Here is a 20272-nt window from a genome sequence, read left to right as displayed (position 1 = left end):
ATGTGCTGCCCTTATTGAGTGAAAATGCAAATTAGGTGCTTAAAAATTATCGCACATAAGGTCACTCTAAAATTCAAGATTTTTAGTTAATACATAAATTTAAATTGTGATATTGTGGATAATTGTCATTTTTTTTACATAATGGTATAAAACCATCTGGTTGCCACTAAAGCCAAGGCTAGGGCCACATTAAGAGACCATTGGGCTTAATGCTGACAATTATGATGGGCTAAATTACAAAATCTTATCGACAGAAAACACTAGAAGTCATACCTCCCAAGCAAGCATCATGTATCTGGCTGGGGTGTTGCTGGAGGGAACTCATAGGATATAGCTATCAGAAAACACATACACTATGCTAATATTTTGCTTTCATCTATCAAGTAAATCCATAACCTCTAACAGCTGGTCCGGTGAAGCAGAATGTCGGTGGCCGGGATAAAAGGGTGGTCCACGGACGCAAGTCACGTAACCAGAACCGCTCAAAGGGGCGAACATGCCCAAAAAGGTGGCGTGTCTGCCCGAAAAATTAGGTCAACCTGGTATAAATGCATGACAGGCTGCCTGCCAATCATGCATGCTGGCCAACAAAGGCCATACCATGGGCACAGCACCCTGAGCTTGGCATAAATGCATCTAATGATGTGCTCGCTCCACGCTTTCTAAGGACTGCCCCATCGCACTCTGTCGTCCACTACTCTCCTAACCTTCTTACTAGCAGGTAGAAGCTTTTGTTATACAGTCTGGAACAGAGGAAAAGTGTATGTAGTGAGTGTAGAAGAAACGAAACATGCCACAGTGTTAGAGAGACCGAAGCAAGAAGAGCATACAATTTACATAGTGTGCAAAGTCAGTTTTACCTTAACTAATTTCATTGTCTGCCAGTCCACACAAGTTTTGTTCCCCTTAATACCTCTTAAGTTTTCATAAAATAATAACAATATAATATATATTTTATTTATTTATATGTTTAAACAATGGGCCTATTCCATGGGTATGGGCCTGGATCTCCAGCTCCATCAGCCCCTATCTTAATCCGGCCCTGGTCAAGGCAAATGTCAGACATGATATGCTTCTTGAAAGTAAGTTATTGTCAGTTCAGTAATTTATTTTCCAGGTATTAAATTAAGCTGAATGAATAAAGAGACTGTTATGCCATCATCTGTGTTTTAATGTAAGCACGTTTTGTATGGAGTATGTTTGTGTGATTGTAGAGGCGTGTTTGTATATGGTGTTGGCGTTTGAATGCAAGCATGCATTTATGTGTAGATTTCGTTTTTGAATGCAGTTTATATATTTTTTTCTGTTTGCAGGAGTGTGTTTGTATGTAGTGTTGAAGTTTGAATGCAGGAATACCTTTAGCAGGAGAGGGTGGCTTATGTTCCAGTGTGCTTGCTGGGGTGCATGGGAGTTAAACTCTGGCACTCCCAAACCCTTCTCATTGCGTCCTCTCTCGGCTCCAGTTATTCAGGAAGAAGTGACTTGTGGCTGTCACTTCCTCCCAAGCTGCCAATGTGAAAGGGGGCCTTTGACAGGTGTCTACCAGGTGGCCCTAAGTGCATGGGCCACCCGATGCTCCCCCTTATTGTGTGAGCCCGCTGCACACAACAATTTATTTTAGGATCGTGATCTGAAAGGAATTAGTGCAGGCAGAGGGCAAATGAGGCAGCTACTTTGGGCCCCTTAGGAGTAAATGTGCCTGAGAAGCTGCTCTGTTTGCCCCACTTTAAAGCCGTGCCTGATCTGGACTGGAAAAAGGAAGCGATCAATTGCTGCAACCAGATTTCTCGGAAGGCAGGTTATGAAAAGCCGTTGAGTGACTGCAAAAGACCTGCGGCAAAACTTGGTGGCAACAGGCACTGAGGTTTCAGTGAGCACAGTAAGGTACGTACTAAATGCGGAAGGTTTCCATGCCAGAACTCCAAGAAGTACACCACTTACTGAACCAAAAGCACAAGAAAAGTCGGCTCCAATATCCTCAATATCATATAAATAAGACAAAGAAGTATTGTAATTCTGTTCAGTGGAACGATGACACAAAACTGGAACTTTTTAGCCCAGTGGATCAGTGGTATGTCTGGAGGAAGAAGAATTATGAAAAATTTTGCCTATAGTTAAGCATGGTGGTGGCTCGGTGATGCTCTGCGGCTGCTTTGCAACCTCTGGCACTGGAAGCCTGTAGCATGTGCAAGGCAAGATGGATTTATTGAAGTATCAGGAAATCCTAGAAGAAAACATCATGCCGTCTGTGAGGAAGCTGAAGCTTGGGCGTCAGTGAACCTTGTAACAAGACAATGATCCCAAGTATACCTGAAATTCCACCAAGTCTTGGTGGCAGAAGTAGTCCTGGAAAATTCTGCAGTGGCTGTCAGTCACTCGACTTGAATCTCATAGAAAATCTCTGATTGGATTTGAAGAAGCCGTTGCAGCATGCAAACCTAACAATATTACTGAACAGGAGGCCATTTATCATTATCAATGAACTAAGATTCCTTAGGAACGCTGCCAGAAGCTGTGTCTGGCTATGCATCTTGTTTGTAGCAGGTAATAACAGCAAAAGGGTGCTCTACTAAGTACTAAAGATGCTTGCCATTAAGGGGTTGAATCATTTTGAGACTGGAGAAATCATTATAAGTTGAATTTGTGGAAACCACTTGAAGAATGCATTGTGTTTGAGTTATTTCAATTGCTATTTTTTGATGTGTTCATTGCAAACAGCTGAAAGTCTATATATAACCCTGATTTGGTGGAATAATTTTGATTACAACTGTACATTCCTAAAGCTATAGTGTTAGTCTACCTATTTAGTTTGTCACCCCTCCTTAAATAATTTGCAGTATTTCTTACCTTTACTCCTTATCTGCGCTAGTTTTGATGCGGCGGTCTTGCCTTCTCATAGAGAAGCATTGGGAGGCTTTTGTGCATGCGATGCAAATCACTGTGCTGCACCAATTAGCAACTCCCCATAAAGATGCATCAAGACAGTGCTTCTACATGGGAAGCTTGTCCATTCAGAGCACGGATTGTGGAGACACTGATTGTCGGTCCTGCAAAGCATACCAGCCAGTAGGTAGTAGTAGGCAGTAGTGTAAACATGAACTCACAAAATTAAGCCCTGGGCTTATTTTTTTTGTTTGTTTTTTTTTAACTCCCACTACTCCTGGGCAGCAGCAATGGCTACAGTACACATCGGCCCAAACACATAGAACTAAAGCAAAAAATATAGTTACCACAATCCGCTGGATGGAAAGTGTTATACTTTTCTGAATCTGTCTCTTGCGGACACTGCTACAATTATATCTTTAAACTAATAATATTAGTACAACTGGAGCCATTTTTATGACTCACTCTATACGTTTCTTTGTGGATCTGTCAAATCAACAGCAAAAGCATATGTGAGGAAGGATGAACTTGATGGACGCAAGTCTCTTTTCAGCTATGTAACTATGTAATATTCTCTTTGTTAACCCTCTCAGTTTCCTAATTACACATGTTTCTTACTTAATTTCAGATGTGAGGCTACGGAAATTGGCAGAGGAAAAGGATGAACTAGTGTCACAGGTGAATATGTTACCATTCGCATGGTATATTCTGGGAATACTTTACTTTTATCTAAAATATGTTTTTCCTTTTAATTTTTTGTGCATTTTGCAGTGATTAATGCACAATATTTCTTTTTAATGTAATTTATTTTGTTATTGTGCACATTTAAAGGGACACTATAGGCACCCAGACCACTTCATCTCATTGAAGTGGTCTGGGTGCAGTGTCCCTGTCCCCCTTAGCCCTGCAATGTACAGTATTGCAGTTTTAGAGATGGCATCCAGCGTCATGCAAATCCCCATAGGAAAGCATTGATTTTAATAGGAACATTAGGCCTACCCTTCCCATAGGTTGACATCGGTGGAGGAGCGTGACCCTGCGGCACTGGAATCAGGTAAGTCCTTTCATGGACCGAGGCTAGTGGAGGCACGGGGACACTTTAGTGTTTGGAATACGAATATGTATTCCTAATACTAAAGTGTTCCTATATTATTTTGTTTTTGTGTATTATTGTTACATGTTTATATATTTTTGTGTATTGCTATTAAATTGTCATGTGTTTTTGACAATGCAGATCAGAAAGTTGAAATTGCAACTTGATGAAGAACGTCAAAAAAACACTAAGATTGACACTACGACAACTGATTCAGCAGGACTGGAGAACGGGTCGGATTTGCAGCTAATTGAAATGCAGAGTATGTGTATTTTTTGTTTTGTTTTTGTATTTATTTTTTTCCCTCTTTAGCAATTTGAGAAATACTGTAGCCTAGACACTGAATTTAACATGCCGAAATGTTTGGCTGTGACACTTAAAGGAACACTATCATGCATTCCTGACCATATGGTGTTAAAACCAACATCTTGCCCCTCTTAATATAGTAAAATCTTACATGTATTCAAGTCTGCAGCTGCTGGCTCTGCCCCTGTCTGCCTCTGATCTGCCTGCTGACATCATCAGAATAATACCATAGGATGGCTGAGACTGTCAGGGAGGCAGATCAGGGGCAAAGCCAGCACAAATCAAACACAGCCCTGGCCAATCAGCATCTCCTCATAGAGAGGCATTGAAACAATGCATCTCAATGAGGAAAGTTCAGTGTCTGCATGCAAAGAGTGGAGACACTGAATGTTTTGATGCATTTTAAGCAGCCATGACCAAGGAAGGATCTCTAACAGCCATCTAAGGAGTGGCCAGTGAAGTTATCACTAGGCTGTAATGTAAACACTGCATCTTCTCTGAAAAGACAGTGTTTACAGCAAAAAGCCTGAAGGTAATGATTCTACTCACCAGAAGCTGTGACTATAATGTCCCTTTAATTATAACTGCAGTAGATCTGGAATATAAAGTGGAAAAAGGGGAAAAAGTGTTTTGAAGATATGCTAATGAGTATCTGCCTCTTTCTTTTTTTTCTTCTTTTTTTATTGGAGTTGGTGGGTCATTATTGGATGTTTGGAACTGTAGGAATGAGTATGGAGAACAATTCTGGGGCAACATTACAATAATATCTACAGAAGCATTGCTTAGGTTTCCATGGGAATTTTCCATTTATAAAACTTTGCTATTCATCCATATATCTGTCTCTTTACCACTTTATAATTACCATTCTGCTTGTTTTGTTTAGGGGATGCTAACAGACAAATTAGTGAGTTTAAATTCAAACTTTCCAAAGCTGAACAAGATATAACCACTTTGGAGCAAAATGTAAGTAACTTGTGTGTCCTTTGTGCCAAGACGTTCTTAAACTCTAGAGTGACTTAACAGGTATAACAATTACGTCTGGAAGCAATTTCTTTCCAACTGCCAGGAATTAAAGTCTTTATTGTACTATTTATTGGTATATGTAACGGACATTGTAGCTATAAATCCTGAATTCCTAATTGTTCTATTTTTGTGATTATTTTTTCCTGTATTGGAAAATGTTTCCAGTGTAAACATTGAAAATGTTTAGTAGAAAAAATAAATGGGGTTTTTTTTTTTTTTTTTATGCTCTTGCTGGATCTACAATTTTAAATGGGCATCTCTACTATTTGACTAGAATAATACTCAAGACATACAGTAAATGCAATTTTTTCTTCCTACCCTCATGTTTTAAAAAAACAAACACAATAGGATCTACCACTGTCTGGTTGCCATAGCATTAAGGTGAGAAAGGCCTTTATAAATGACCAGTATTGTTAAAGTAACACTATAAACACCATAACTACTACAGTGCGCTATAGTGGTTATGGTACCACAAGTGCCTTGGCGCATCCCCATTGTAAGTAGTCAAAATCATATGGAAAGTATTGACTTCTTAAATGGTGTTCACCGTGCACCATATCCTGCGTTCACTACAGCTACAGGAGAGCAGAGCGCTATGCGCTCACCTTTACTGGCAGGGAGATGCCAAGTTAGGAGTCATACTTTTCAAAAATCTTTGACTATATACAATGTGGGGAGGGGGGTCATCAGGACACTATTTGAAATTATACTCACTTACAAGGTGCTGCAGTGGTTATGGTGCTTGTAATGTTCATTTAATTTACTTTATCAGTTTGGATTATATCCATGGTAACTAATGGGAAACCTTTCAGCAGATCACAACATTTAAAAGGGCACTCTAACCACTACAGCTCATTGTGGCAGTGTGTTCCGACCCTATCCCTCAGTTTTTGGCAGACAGTTTGAGCTGTGTGGGCGATACTGGCAGACTGTTTGAGCACCTAAGGGTGCATCTAGCCTACCCAACCGTGGCAGCCTTGAAGCACTCTTAGCCCATGATTCCTGCCCTTATGTAGACCGGCCAAAGCATGCAACGTTACTATCTCACTAGACAGAGTAAAAGAAAAAACACTTTGTTTTCCTGATGTACAGCAACAGCACATAATTACATAAACTAAAAAGAGGCATGCGTCCATCAGGTTAAGCCCTTCTAACATCTGTTTTTGCTGTTGATCGAAAAAAAAACGCTTTCCAATTTTGCAACAAACTAGGAAAAAAATAATTCTTGACCCCAGAATGGCAGTCAAATCTCTCCTTGGATCAAGATGCTATTACGCCACAAAAATTAAAAAGTATATCCTTTAATAATTTATATTTGCAAGTATTTATCCAATTGATGTTTTAACATCTGTACAGACTCTGAAAAAACATCTCTTCAGACAGAGAATCCCACATATTTATTGTTCTTACTTTGAAACACCTTTTCCTTTGCTTCAGACTAAATCTCCTTTTTTCTAGTCTAAATTCGTGGTCTCATGTCTATGTATAGTCCTGTTTATGAATAGATTTCCAGACAATAGTTTGTATTGGCCCCAAATATATTTGTGTAATGCTATCATATCCCCTCTGAGGTACCGTTTTTCTAAACTAAAGAGATTTACATTTTGTTACCCTTTTTTCATAACTAAAACATTCAATTCCTTTTACTAATTGTGTAGGCGCCTCTGCGCTTTGTCTGGAGCCATAATATTCTTCTTTAGAACAGGTGCCTAAAATTGCACAGCATATTCAAGGTGTGGTCTTACCATTGATTTATAAAGAGAATGAATGTCTCTTTTTATACATGACACTACCTTACTGGCAACTGCTGATTGACAGTTGCACATTGTTGTGTAGTTTGTTATCTGTAACAATACCCAAATCCTTCTTGTGTCTTACGATTTAGGGTGTAAGTTCCTTGTGCATTCTTTACCCCAAAGTGCATAACTTTCCATTTATCTACATTAAATTACATCTGCCATTTTAGTGCATTTAGTATATTGGAATCATGTTCAAGGGAGTCTATTGAAAAATATTAGCAAAAGGAAATACATTCCTTCCTAGCTTGGTTTCAAGACACTCTATAGAAGACCTTTACAACATTTGAAGAGGTGGCACTGACGAATAGTTCTGCTGATGTAGGTCCTCCTAAAGGTAAAAAAAAATAAGGGAGACAGTGGTCCCAATCTCTTTCTGACCCATCTATAGGAGAGTGTTCATCACAGATATATCTGAATTGTCCAGTAAAAACTAAATTGGAAATAGGTTTTCAAATAGGTGAGATTAATAAATTAAATAAGTGTGTAAGAAATTGGAGGAGAGCGAGATACAGAATAAGAAATAAAAAGGTTTTCCATGCCAAGATAAGTTCATGGAACAGATGAAAAGAGAATAGAAACATCCGGAGAAGCATTCAAAAAATTCAGAAGCATGAGAAGAGTTGCCAAAAGTGGATGCGTCAATTGCCCAATTAGCTAAAAAAGAAACAGAAGTAGCGGGCCTTAAAGGGACTCTCAATGAATACATTCATGTATTTAATTATACTTGTTTTCATTGAGGGTATACCTAAAAACAACTTGTAAAAGCTGCAGACCTCTTGTCTGAAGTGTTTGCAAGCCAGTTGTCTGACTGCCAGGGGGTGGAACAAGGTTAATTTATGAAAGTGCATATTTCTGTTGAAATCAGCAAGGTTATAAGTGCCTTAGGGTTCTGGAATGTTCCATCAAGAATCCAATAGATAAAGGGGGCCAAAAAAACAATCTAGCACAGTGATGGCGAACCTATGGCACGCATGCCACAGGTGGCACGCCGGGCCCTCTCTGTGGGCACGCGGCCATAGGTTCACCATCAATGTAGAGTAGGCGCCTATTCTGCTTCCGAGTCAGGAGTCAGGGGGAGGGATCTGTGATGCAGCTCCCCTGTCCTCCCGCGCGATGCTGTGTGGAGCATTGCCGAGCGTTACCATGGTAACGCTCCACACCGCATCGCGCGGGACGACAGGGGAGCTGATTCACAGATCCCTCCCCCTGCAGTGCTTACCACCACCGGACCACCAGGGATGGCTGTGCCGCCCCTCCACCCACCCTTCATTAAAGGTAAGAAGGAGGGAGGGAGGAGGGTGGGGGTACTGACACACAGCACCCCTACCCCCCCAGAAGTACCCCTACCCCCCCCCCCCAGAAGTACCCCTACCCCCCCCAGAAGTACCCCTACCCCCCCCAGAAGTACCCCTACCCCCCCAGCAGTACCCCTACCCCCCAGCAGTACCCCTACTCCCCCACAACAGTACCCCTACTCCCCCAGCAGTACCCCTACCAACCCCAGCAGTACCCCTACCAACCCCAGCAGTACCCCTACCCCCCCAGCAGTACCCCTACCCCCCCAGCAGTACCCCTACCCCCCCAGCAGTACCCCTACCCCCCCAGCAGTACCCCTACCCCCCCCAGCAGTACCCCTACCCCCCCAGCAGTACCCCTACCCCCCCAGCAGTACCCCTACCCCCCCAGCAGTACCCCTACCCCCCACAGCAGTACCCCTACCCCCCACAGCAGTACCCCTACCCCCGCAACACAGTACCCCTACCCCCGCAACACAGTACCCCTACCCCCGCAACACAGTACCCCTACCCCCCAACACAGTACCCCTACCCCCCAACACAGTACCCCTACCCCCCCAACACAGTACCCCTACCCCCCCAACACAGTACCCCTACCCCCCAACACAGTATCCCTACCCCCCCAACACAGTACCCCTACCCCCCAACACAGTACCCCTACCCCCCCAGCAGTACCCCTACCCCCCCAGCAGTACCCCTACCCCCCCAGCAGTACCCCTACCCCCCCAGCAGTACCCCTACCCCCCACAGCAGTACCCCTACCCCCCACAGCAGTACCCCTACCCCCCACAGCAGTACCCCTACCCCCCACAGCAGTACCCCTACCCCCCCAACACAGTATCCCTACCCCCCAACACAGTACCCCTACCCCCCCAACACAGTACCCCTACCCCCCCAACACAGTACCCCTACCCCCCCAACACAGTACCCCTACCCCCCCAACACAGTACCCCTACCCCCCCAACACAGTACCCCTACCCCCCCAACACAGTACCCCTACCCCCCCAACACAGTACCCCTACCCCCCCAGCAGTACCCCTACCCCCCAGCAGTACCCCTACCCCCCAGCAGTACCCCTACCCCCCAGCAGTACCCCTACCCCCCAGCAGTACCCCTACCCCCCAGCAGTACCCCTACCCCCCAGCAGTACCCCTACCCCCCAGCAGTACCCCTACCCCCCCACAGCACCCTTACCCCCACCCAGCACCCCTACCCCCCTCACAGCACCCCTCTCACACACACACACACACAGCACCCCCCCCCCCCCCCCACACACACACAGAGCACACCCCCACACACACACGCACCCCCCCACCACACACGCAATTGCTGTGTTGGCACGTTAAGGAAAAAAAAGTTGGCATGTATTGCGGTTTGGGCACTCTGGCTCAAAAAGGTTCGCCATCACTAATCTAGCATAAATAATGAGGTGCAGATTCAGCATCTAAGAGTGCCCTTTGTGAATTTCCTTTTAAAGACGATACGTTTCTGGGATCAGCTTTGGATCTCATAAAGCAGGTGTAAGAGACTAAACAGGCTTTACCACAAGGAAAGAGACTTAAATAGAACAGAAGACCTTTCTATCGTGGACAGAAGCAAAAGTATACATATATAAGGATGACAGATTTCAGTTATTTCGTAAACAACCTGAAAGCAGTTTCAGAAAAGCAACCAACACATAATGTTCTGACATCATGAGAAAAGTTGGTGGAAAGTTTTGTTTTTTAAATAGAAACAAAAAATGTGCAATAAGACCTGCAGCTGATTTTCTTTGTTGGAAAAAACAAAAACAAAACAAGTATAGTGAAAAAACTATACAAGAGAAAGGAGTCCTAGAAAAAGTGCCTTGTATATTAATTTGTATGAGTCTAGTCCAGAACATGCCTGGTGAATCACTGAGTGAAAAGATTTGTTTGGTTTCTCAAAGTCAACAATTGTATAGTGTTTCAGAATTTATGAGTGGAAACAATCTTACCTGTTACTCATATTCTACAAGAAAACAATCTGATGGCAACTTTAGATCCAAAAGACCTCTATCTTCATGTACACATCAAGCAAATTCCCTACTTTTGCAGTGATGGCAAAACAGAGGTTGTTACATTTTCATTTAGGATTGTTCCATTTGGCCTGGCAACTAACTACACCAAGGATTTTTACAAAATGATTGGTTCCTGAAGTGGCAGTAGTACCATGTCTGGGTGACTGGTTCCTGAAGGTTGGTTCAAGAGCAATTTAAAAGAGAACATTCTGTTAGACTTCCAGCTACATGGCTGGATTAAAAAAAAAAAAACCTGAAAAAAAGTTACAATTGTCCCCAGTTACCATCAAATTTTTTAAATAGATTTTATCAAGATGAAACATTTTCTTCCCGATCGAAAAAGGAAAAAAAAGGTGAGGAAAACTGGAACTACAAAAAAATCCAGTGTGTAAAATAAGAAAATCTATGAGCTCTTCAGTTCTTCTTACAGCAACCATCCCAGCAGTAGCAGTAAAATGGATAAGAGCAAGAATGAAACATTTGTAATGGGAAACATTGCAGACTTGGAACAAAGACCAACAAGACCTGGAACCAAATATGGTCATCTCAGAAATAGAAATCTTAAGAACTAAATTAGTTTAAATTTAGAATTAATGACATCAGGCATATCCTTCGAACAGATCAATTAGATAGGAATTACAACAGATATCTCCAATTCAGGTTGGGGCGGGACTCACCTGGGCTTTCTTCTGCAAAAAGGAAAAATAGTTTGGAAAGAAAAACATCAGTCATCAAATTTGAAGGGGCTATTGACAGTGTTTTTTTTTTTGCTCTAAAATGTTCAAAAGTCAGATGCTAAACAAAGAGCTTCAAATGCCATCGGACAACAGTCCCTTAAAGGAACACTGTAGGGTCAGAAACACAAACCAGTATCCCTGACCCTATAGTGATAAACCCACCATCTAGCCCCCCGGCCTCCCTAAATATAGTAAAATCTTACTTGTATTCAATTCTGCAGCTACTGGCTCTGCCGCTGTCTGCCTCTTGTCTGCTTACATCATCAGAAGTGGATGTGAAGAGGGCTGTAAATATTTATTTGCAAAGAATTGCTTAATTTAGGAGACTGAACATCTCCTGATTAGACACACAATACAAAGTCCCAATATGTGCTGACAAATGAATACCACCACACTCTAAAACACCTATGTGATTACCTCTCTAGTCACACATAAAGCAAAATATATACATACAAGTTAGGTGCAGTGTAAAGTAGACCTTGGTTGTAGGTATCACTGACAGCTGAAAATATATAAAAACACAACCTAGTGCAATATAGTCTGGTACAAAGACATATCAGTATATTCAGTATCTAAATATCAGTAGGTATTGTACTCACAAGTACAGAGTCATTAACATTAGGCTCAATGTGCAGGCTGGTGGGAATATTAGTAGGGATCCCAGTCCCTAGCTGAGCAGGATGGGGTATATGTTGAAGATCCTCCACCCAATGACGTTTCAGGACATAAGATGGTGTTAAAATATATATATATATATATATATATATATATATATATATATATATATATATATATATTTGGAACTTAAATATAAAATAGCAAGCAGTAAAACACTGCAAAGTCTTAAGTAAAATACTAAAGACTGTGCAGTGTTTTACTGCTTGTTATTTTATTTATACTTCTTGCTATTTAGTGTTACTGAGGGTCCTAGAAAGGGTCATGGTATTTAATGTGGCTCGGTCACCTCAAAATTAAATTTCTCCTAATATTTCCTCTCTTTGTCTTATGCATTTTTCTTACACCTGACAAATCTTGACAAACTAGTCAAATGGAGTTTAAAGGAAGCTCCACATCCTTTGTCAAGTAAGCTAATTAAGCTCCACATCCTTTGTCAAACTAACTAAGGAAGTACAGCTTGTCTTAAGCTCCACCTTTTGTCAAGACTTGTAAGGCTTAGGAAAATACATAAGACAAAACTAGTCCCTGAGTCTGCTTCAGAGATACCATCAAAACCAAACATTGGCACCCTAATACTTCTTATATAGAGCCTGGCACGGCTCTATACTTGTGAGTGTAACTTTTATTATTACTCATTTTTTTCAATTGTACAGATTACACTATGTGTGGTTGTATTTATTTGTTGTAGAGTGGCACTACTACTTACCTACACTGGATGTCTATTGGGAAGTATATATATACATCTGTATATTTTACCTTCTAATTCATAACACTGGGTGTTGTATATGTTTGGAAGTGTTTGACATTACTAGTCTTTTATTGTATGCATTGATGTGATTGGGGAAACACCTAAAACTTGTGATACACACCCAATATTACTTTTTTTGAAGCACCTCGACACCTGCTGATTTTTCAGTATATTTTACTGTGCTTAAAACTAGTCCATAGTCTTATGTTTTAAAAAGAAATAGATCAGAAAAGAACAGATTCTGAAAGAGGAAACAATAGGAGAAATATATGTTTGAGGTGACAGAGCCACGCTCAAGGCCTGACAGGGAGATACTAACATTAGTGGATGTTACATGTCCACGCCCAAATATGAACATCATAGCATACTGTCATGAATACCAAAGAAAAAGGTTGTTGTTTTTTTACATTCACTGCAAAATGCATTGTACCAGTTTTTGAAACCTGGAAGCTGAAAAATATTTTTGGTGGAGAATGTAATGCACATTTATACAAGAAGATACTACTATATAACATTGTGCCATATACTATAGTAACATTAATTGTATTTCAATTTTAGTGTTACATGTTATGTCTATTCTTTAACTCTCTGTGAATTTGCTGGGATGAAATTTGTCTGTTTGAATTTGCAGGAATTTTTTTTGCCCTGAATGTAATACACCATCAAATCTAATGCACATTAAAATTTTGGAAACTTCATTTTCCAAAAAAAAGGTGCGCATTAGATTTGAGTACAGTATATATATTGTTGAAGTTGTGTATTTGTACTGCTTGTTGTGCCTATTTATGTTACTTTTGTAAAATAAAATGTATTTATGGATTTCTGAAATGCACATATTGGCAATTATTGTTACTACACTGGATGTGGAAGTGGTTCCAATTATGCTTCCCATCTTATGTAGAATGTCAAGGCTGGTTTGTGTAAAACATTTGAGAGTAAAATAATTAAATTAATTCTATTGCTTTCTAGGTAATAAGGCTTGAAGGACAAGTGGTCAGATATAAATCAGCAGCAGAAAACGCTGAAAAGATTGAAGACGAGCTAAAAGCAGAGAAAAGGAGACTTCAACGAGAGGTATTCTGCTGATATTAAAACGTTTCTTGCAGCTGAACATGAGTGTTCAAATAAAAGTGTGACATGCTTAAATATATATATATTTATTTATGACATGCTTAAATATATATATATAAATAATTTCAAGCATATTTTCTATTTCATTCCTCAGTTCCTTTTATTATCGGTGTTCTTCCTGCCTAGTCATATCCCTAGTCATAAATTAGTGTAACAGGGTATTCACTAAAGTGTGAAATATTGGTAAGTCAAAGTACATTTGAAATAAAAGTACAATCTTTAATAAAAAAAAAAACTAAAATAAAAAAAAAAATTCCTGACACTTCACATTTTGTGAATAAACCTGTTAGGGTTGTAAAATGTATGTGCCAAGTTCTGACCAAAACAAAACCTAGAATTTGAGCTATATGTTGTTCGACCATAATTTACCTCTTTCATATTAAGTGCACCCACTCTTGTTATATATAATTTTGTTTGAGATATAGGGTTTTCATTTCACATCACATACCAATATATAAAACATAATTTAAAAAAAAAAGTATGAGAAAATATGAAATGTTATTTTCCAAGTTCTACATGGCATTCTAACTGGGAATGTCATAACACTGCAATAACACTTTCACTGCAATAAAATACACATATTTGTATGTACAATGATGCCCTACATATATAGGTTTTACTGTGAAAATTACAGGGCCAATATTGGGCTTGCCCATTCCATCTTTTACACATTGAAATTTGCCAGGTTGGTTTGCTGGGCCTATGTTGCTTTTGAGACTGTATGGCAGCCCAGGAATGAGAATTACTCCTATCATGGCATACCAAAAGTAGACAACCCCACGGTATTCAAAATGGGGTATGTTCCTAAAACTATCAGTGTTTACAAGTGCAGTTGACTCTTGACCCTTGTTTGCCTTTATTGAGACTACACACAAGGTGATCTGATTGGGAACCAGAATGAATTCATATTCCAAGCATGCTGATTTACACATGTTGGAATGCAATGCTCCCATCCCCAAGCTCAAGTTAATGCTTAAGTTGGTCCCCTTGTTTTGACAAGTTTGGCCATCAGGGATTAAATATTACCCTGTTTGGCATCATGAGTGGTGTGTGAGATTTTTTGTTGGGGTGGGGAAGGAAGCTAAACAATTCTTTAATATAACTATAAGTGGATTCTCATGTCCAGTCTTGCATCTCCTTTAAAAAGGTGTTGGAACTCCCTTCCAGTTTTCTTCTGGCCGTTCTTACTGTTTCTTTCTATCTCTTCCTTTATCTCCTTACAGTTGAAATGGGGCCTTTTATAAGCACCTGAAAAGTGGGAGAGCCCTTAAGTTCCTTTTTTTTTTTTTTTTTTTTAATGTGAAGTTGTAATCGGATTTTGTAGAATGTTTTTCTAGTATTTAATTTACTTGGGAGGGTTAGTATGTTTCTATGGCCATTGCTTACATCTGTTATGATACCAAATGTGTTTTCACAGCTGATTGTAAGCAGCATAACCAAATAGATTGTCACTTTTAATTTCTTCTTTCATGGGAAATAGGTTCATAGGATCAAAAGCAATCTGAGGTGCCAAGATTCCAATGTTCAATATTATTATAATGTTGGTGAAAATAAACATTTTTGAAAAAATATTGATAGATAATTTGACATTATTTTGTATTTAATAGTGTTCGAAAATCACTAAACAGTGGTCGAATTGTGATAATTAACGTACAGAAATTTACAGTTTTATACATTTTTATTCTTTGCTTTCTGATGAATTGGAAATAGTAAACTAACCAGTATTTATTTATTTTTTCCCCATCAACAGCTCCGAACTGCTTTGGATAAGATGGAGGAGATGGAAATGACAAACAGTCACTTAGTAAAACGGTTAGAGAAGATGAAGGCTAACAGGACTGCACTTCTGTCACAGCAGTGAAATAGATGAAATGCAACAATGTAATGCACTGCTCCACAGAACAACGCACCCTCACCTTGTCTTATTATGGACTTTCTCATAAGCACGATGGTGCAAACTTTGCCTTGGCTTCCCCACCCAAGGTCTTAAATGCAAAAAAAAAAACAAAAAAAAAAACAACATCGATTTTTAATTTATGGGAGGATGATAAACTGGCATGAATGTTAAACCATGGTGATTTCTCCTCTTCAAGACACTGATTCGGGTAAATTTAAGAGTTGGAGAGCAACACGCTGGATTACTGGTTTCAGATAGGATATATTTTCCTTCACAATATTATAATCAAGTTTACTCACACATCCTGTTTTTGTTATTTTGTTTTGTCTGATGCTTACCTGTGCTGGTGAACAGAAACTACTGCATAAAAAAGATAATCATCTACAACTTCCTCAGAGATGCCTATCCAATGCTGTGCGAGATTTAACAGACTAACCCTTTTCCTTATAAAGTGTGTCGTGTCACAAATAAGGAGGGGCATCATTGGTCTGCCAAACTTGGAGTGATGTTCAAGAAATGTCTCTGCTGATCTCCCTCACAGTTCCACATTTGTCTCTACTCTACTAAGCAGTACTGGGGGAGTTGCAAGCTGTCGTGTTGTACAGTGCCATTTAGACATCTGTAGTGCAGCAGGGATGGAGTTAAGATGCCAAGTGCCTTCTTCCTCATGGTTTTTTCATCCTTAATGCTGTTAAACTGTTCAAAGATATTTAACAGAATTGCGCTAACATTTATACTTTGGAACGTTACAATTTTCGGGAATGTGTACTCATTAAACTTTATACAGTTTGCAAAACACTTTTTTGTAATAGAAAAAAAAATATTTTAATTTGTATAAGAAATGTCTGAGATTGGAACTGTATATACATCTTGCTTTTATTGCATGGGTGATGGCACTGCTGAACAATAATATTTTAATAAGATTAAATCACTTTCAATGAGACCAGAAACCACAGTTATAGCTAAAATATTTTGCTGTACATTGTAAAAATTGTATTATCTACTGCTTCAGTGTGAGTGGAGACAATAAATTGGGGGAAAAAAACGAGGGACCTATTAAATTGACACTTTGATGGCCAATTTTATTGCAGAGGTTTTCTGAATTACTTTTTATTTAGCGTCTCCTGTGGATTCAGATTTTTTTATTTTCTGTGTTTAGTAAAGATTAATTGACGTGAAGAACTGTTTTAAACATGTTTTCTACGAGAAATTACTGCAGAAATCAATTTGTTTGGTAATATGAGCATGACATATTCATTAGCATAAGAAGAGAGCTCTTTCATTAAAAATAAGTGGATGCTAGAGAGCTTTCTCCGTATAGATTATATAGTAGTAAAGATAAACGTAACAAGATGATTTGGACTCAACAGAAAATATTTATTTTAGAAGCATACTTTGAAATTCCTTAATTATGGGTTGTATGTGATTATAGGGTTTACACTCTGCTGGATGTATAGTATTTAAGAAAGATTTAATGAAATTGAGTGGGTAAAGGGGCACTTTAGCATGCATTAATGTTTTGAGTGAATTGTGTCCTTTTTATTTTTCCATTTTACAAAAAGTGCAGATTTTAATAGGAAGTGGCACTTTTTTGAATTAACTTTGTTACACCCCTGGCAATTACTTAATGGTTGCTTAACTCCTTGGAGCTAAGCATAACAGGCAATTCCTCAGCGCAATTCTCACTGAGCTGCGTATCTGCTAAACTGTGATTTAAAAAAAAATAATTAAATAGGCAGCGGAGTGTCAACAAAAAGAAAATGCTTGTTTTTATTTTTTGCTGGCTGATGCACAGATAAGACAGATGTTAAACCTGAGTTGTGGGAGGTGTTAGCTTTCCATTTAAACTCACCTGACTAGTGGGATATTATTTTGTATGGGAAGCTTGGGTGATTTCAGGAGTCATTGCACTGGTTGTCTCATCTACATCCCCCATGGTCGGCATTGCTCCTTAAATGCTATCATAACATAATAGTCCGTATGTAATTTTAAATGAATTATACATATCCAAGTGCAGTATACCCAGTAAACTCAGTGTCTTTTACTATAAACAGGTTTTGGTCCATCGGGTACTATTGGGGTAAGTAGTGTCTCTTCTTAATTACAGGTACTTTTTTCTTTTCTCAGATAGTCTAAGTTCAGTACATAATAAGAGTTAATAAGTTCAAAGGAACACTATAGGGTCATGAACATAAACATGTATTCCTGACCCTATAGTGTTACACCTAAATATAGTAAAATCTTCCTTTTTTCAAGTCTGCAGCTGCTGCCTCTGCCCCTGATCTGTCTTCTTGGCTGTCTATCAGAAGTGATTCTCTGAGCCAATCATAATGCTTTCACATGGGATTGGCTGAGACTGTCAATGAGTTAGATCAGGAGCAGAGTCGGTACAAGCAAAATACAGCCCTGGCCAATCAGCATCTCTTCATAGAAATGCATTGAATCAATGCATCTTCATGAGGAAAGTTCAGTGTATCCATGCAGAGGGTGGAGACACTGGCTGTACAGCACTGCCCCAGGAAGCACCTCTAGCAGCCACCTGAGGCGTGGCCAGTGGAGAAAAGGCAGCACCAATATAAAAGACTAATAAAACTAATTACTAAATAAAGGGAATAAAAAGTAGATACTATAGAATATATACAATGAAAAAAAATAATACAGTAAAAAAAGTTTTTAAAAATAATATAGTCCAGAATTTTTTTTAATGGCATTCTGTTTTATCCTCATTGGGTGTATATGTGGATAGAAGAGTGAGAAAGAGGAATTCTAATAGTTTAGTATTTAGTATACTTGGTTAATGGCAACCAACAAAGTGCTTAAATGCCCACTCGCATTTTTTTGGAGCTTACATACAGGCTCCAATAATATCAGAATGTAGCGGTATTATTCCCACTTTTGGATATAGGTGTAGGTAGGGTCAGTCTTGAAGGCCCCTGTAGAACATGAAAAGACAAAGAAAATTCCAATCGTGCAATACATATGCCAAATTTGCCAAAAGAATATAAAAAGTATGTTCACAAGTGTAAAGCTTTGTGTTAAAGCTACCATTTTCTGGTATATGGTGGTATAATCCCCACCCAAGCATAGAGTTAATACACCCTTCCTCCAGCAGTGTTCACATATAAGAAAAAGGAGATGTAAAATAATGTGCTCTGCATAATATTATATATGAAGAGAATTGAAAATATACTCACAAATTTATGAGCAATAGATTTGCTCAATGTTTACAGCGTGGGTGGAACAATCCCCACAAAGGATTGGAAATTCTAGTAGTCCATGAAAAAAGGTGCAGTATTAAAACTGTTATAGTTCATGCATTGCAAATTAGAAATGTATTTGTTGCAGCATTTGAATTTTGAATACTGCAGGGCTGCATTTTTCATGCAATGTCTGTAAAAATATGGTGCATCGGTCTACTTTAATCATTCTCTTCCCCTTGGACAACCTTTCTTAGAATTACAAAGTTTCTTATACACATATTCTTTAAATTTGTTCCAACATTAGGTTGCACTGTGAAGCTGAAAACAGTCTAATTTACTAATGATTGCTAAGTGAAACGCTTACAGCACAACTATGTAATATTTTCTAGATAGTGGCAGTACAATAGAGCTATTAATTCTGGTAAAACTGACCCTATGAAATTCCTAAAATGTTAGCACACCTTTTACTCCTCACCAAAACAATGTTTAAGAACTTGCATACTCCCCAAAAACCCCAGTTTGCTGCCTGTCCCCATGCGGAACAGAAGTTTTTCCTATCCTTATGCAGTTTTGTTTATATCTTTGAATTGTTTTGATGGATAATTGGTCCCCGGAAAAGTATTTTCCTTTTTAGGGAACAAACGCTTTTGACCTTTAAAGAGACACTCTAGGCACCCAGACCACTTCAGCTCGTTTAAGTGTTCTGGGTGCTGTGTCCCTTTTGCACCTAGTGCTGCAATGTTTACACTACAGTTCTAAGTCTGCCCTCAGTGGCTGCCTACCAGACAGTCATTGGGGGCGCTTCCGGAATCCAAACTGACTTTTGGTCTGTTATCTGACGCTGGACATCCTCACGCTCTGCATGAGGACCTCCAGCTTCATATTTTCATTGCCGCACATGTGCATTAGGTCTCCCCCGTCGGCGGGGAATGAGCATGGCCGGAGCCTGACCCAGCGCAGAGGGACATAGGATCCCTTTAAGTTTTCACCTTGTTTGAAAATGTATTTATTTTTTTTTAAAATGGATTCATCTGCTGGATCCTGTGGCATTCTATCATTTGGTGAAACTTTGTATCTGAGAATACAGAGGTGGTTAAAGCCGTCCAGCTTCCAATACATAAAGGAGGCATCCATGAGCTCTTATTTCCGTATATGCTGTCAGTGAGTGTATACTTTTTGTATTTTAACAATATGACAGTATTATGTATATATTTTTTCTTTTGTTTTTAGCCACATGATATGATTAAATCCCTGATGATACAAAAAAATAAAACGGGTATCGCCACTGAGCAATCCTGTAAAGCTGTGCTATGTGTGTGTGCCCCCACCCTGCCACTTAAACAGGGTGGGGGGGGAGGAGGAGAGAGAGAGAGAAGGGTTAAATATTTTGTGTTATGCATACATATAGGTTATCAAAAGAAAGCCATGTCTTTCATTTAAAAAA

The 20272-nt window shown here is 39.4% G+C and overlaps 1 protein-coding gene across 10 annotated transcripts in view; it reads left to right on the top strand.

Annotated features, from left to right (window-relative positions):
- LRRFIP2 (LRR binding FLII interacting protein 2) overlaps positions 1–16718 on the top strand; it is a 191614-nt gene extending 174896 nt beyond the window's left edge. For all 10 annotated transcript variants that reach the window (XM_063452046.1, XM_063452049.1, XM_063452047.1 and 7 more), the window contains 5 exons: positions 3512–3561; positions 4118–4238; positions 5166–5245; positions 13570–13674; positions 15482–16718. In XM_063452046.1, the coding sequence (XP_063308116.1) occupies positions 3512–3561; positions 4118–4238; positions 5166–5245; positions 13570–13674; positions 15482–15592 (467 nt within the window). In that variant the 3' untranslated portion in view covers positions 15593–16718. The remainder of the gene's footprint in view (positions 1–3511; positions 3562–4117; positions 4239–5165; positions 5246–13569; positions 13675–15481) is intronic.
- The last annotated feature ends 3554 nt before the right edge of the window (positions 16719–20272 follow it).

Source organism: Pelobates fuscus, chromosome 4, assembly GCF_036172605.1.
Source record: "Pelobates fuscus isolate aPelFus1 chromosome 4, aPelFus1.pri, whole genome shotgun sequence".
NCBI classification, from domain to species: domain Eukaryota; kingdom Metazoa; phylum Chordata; class Amphibia; order Anura; family Pelobatidae; genus Pelobates; species Pelobates fuscus.
Note: the sequence above shows the minus strand (reverse complement) of the source record. Positions and strands in the feature narration are given on the sequence as shown.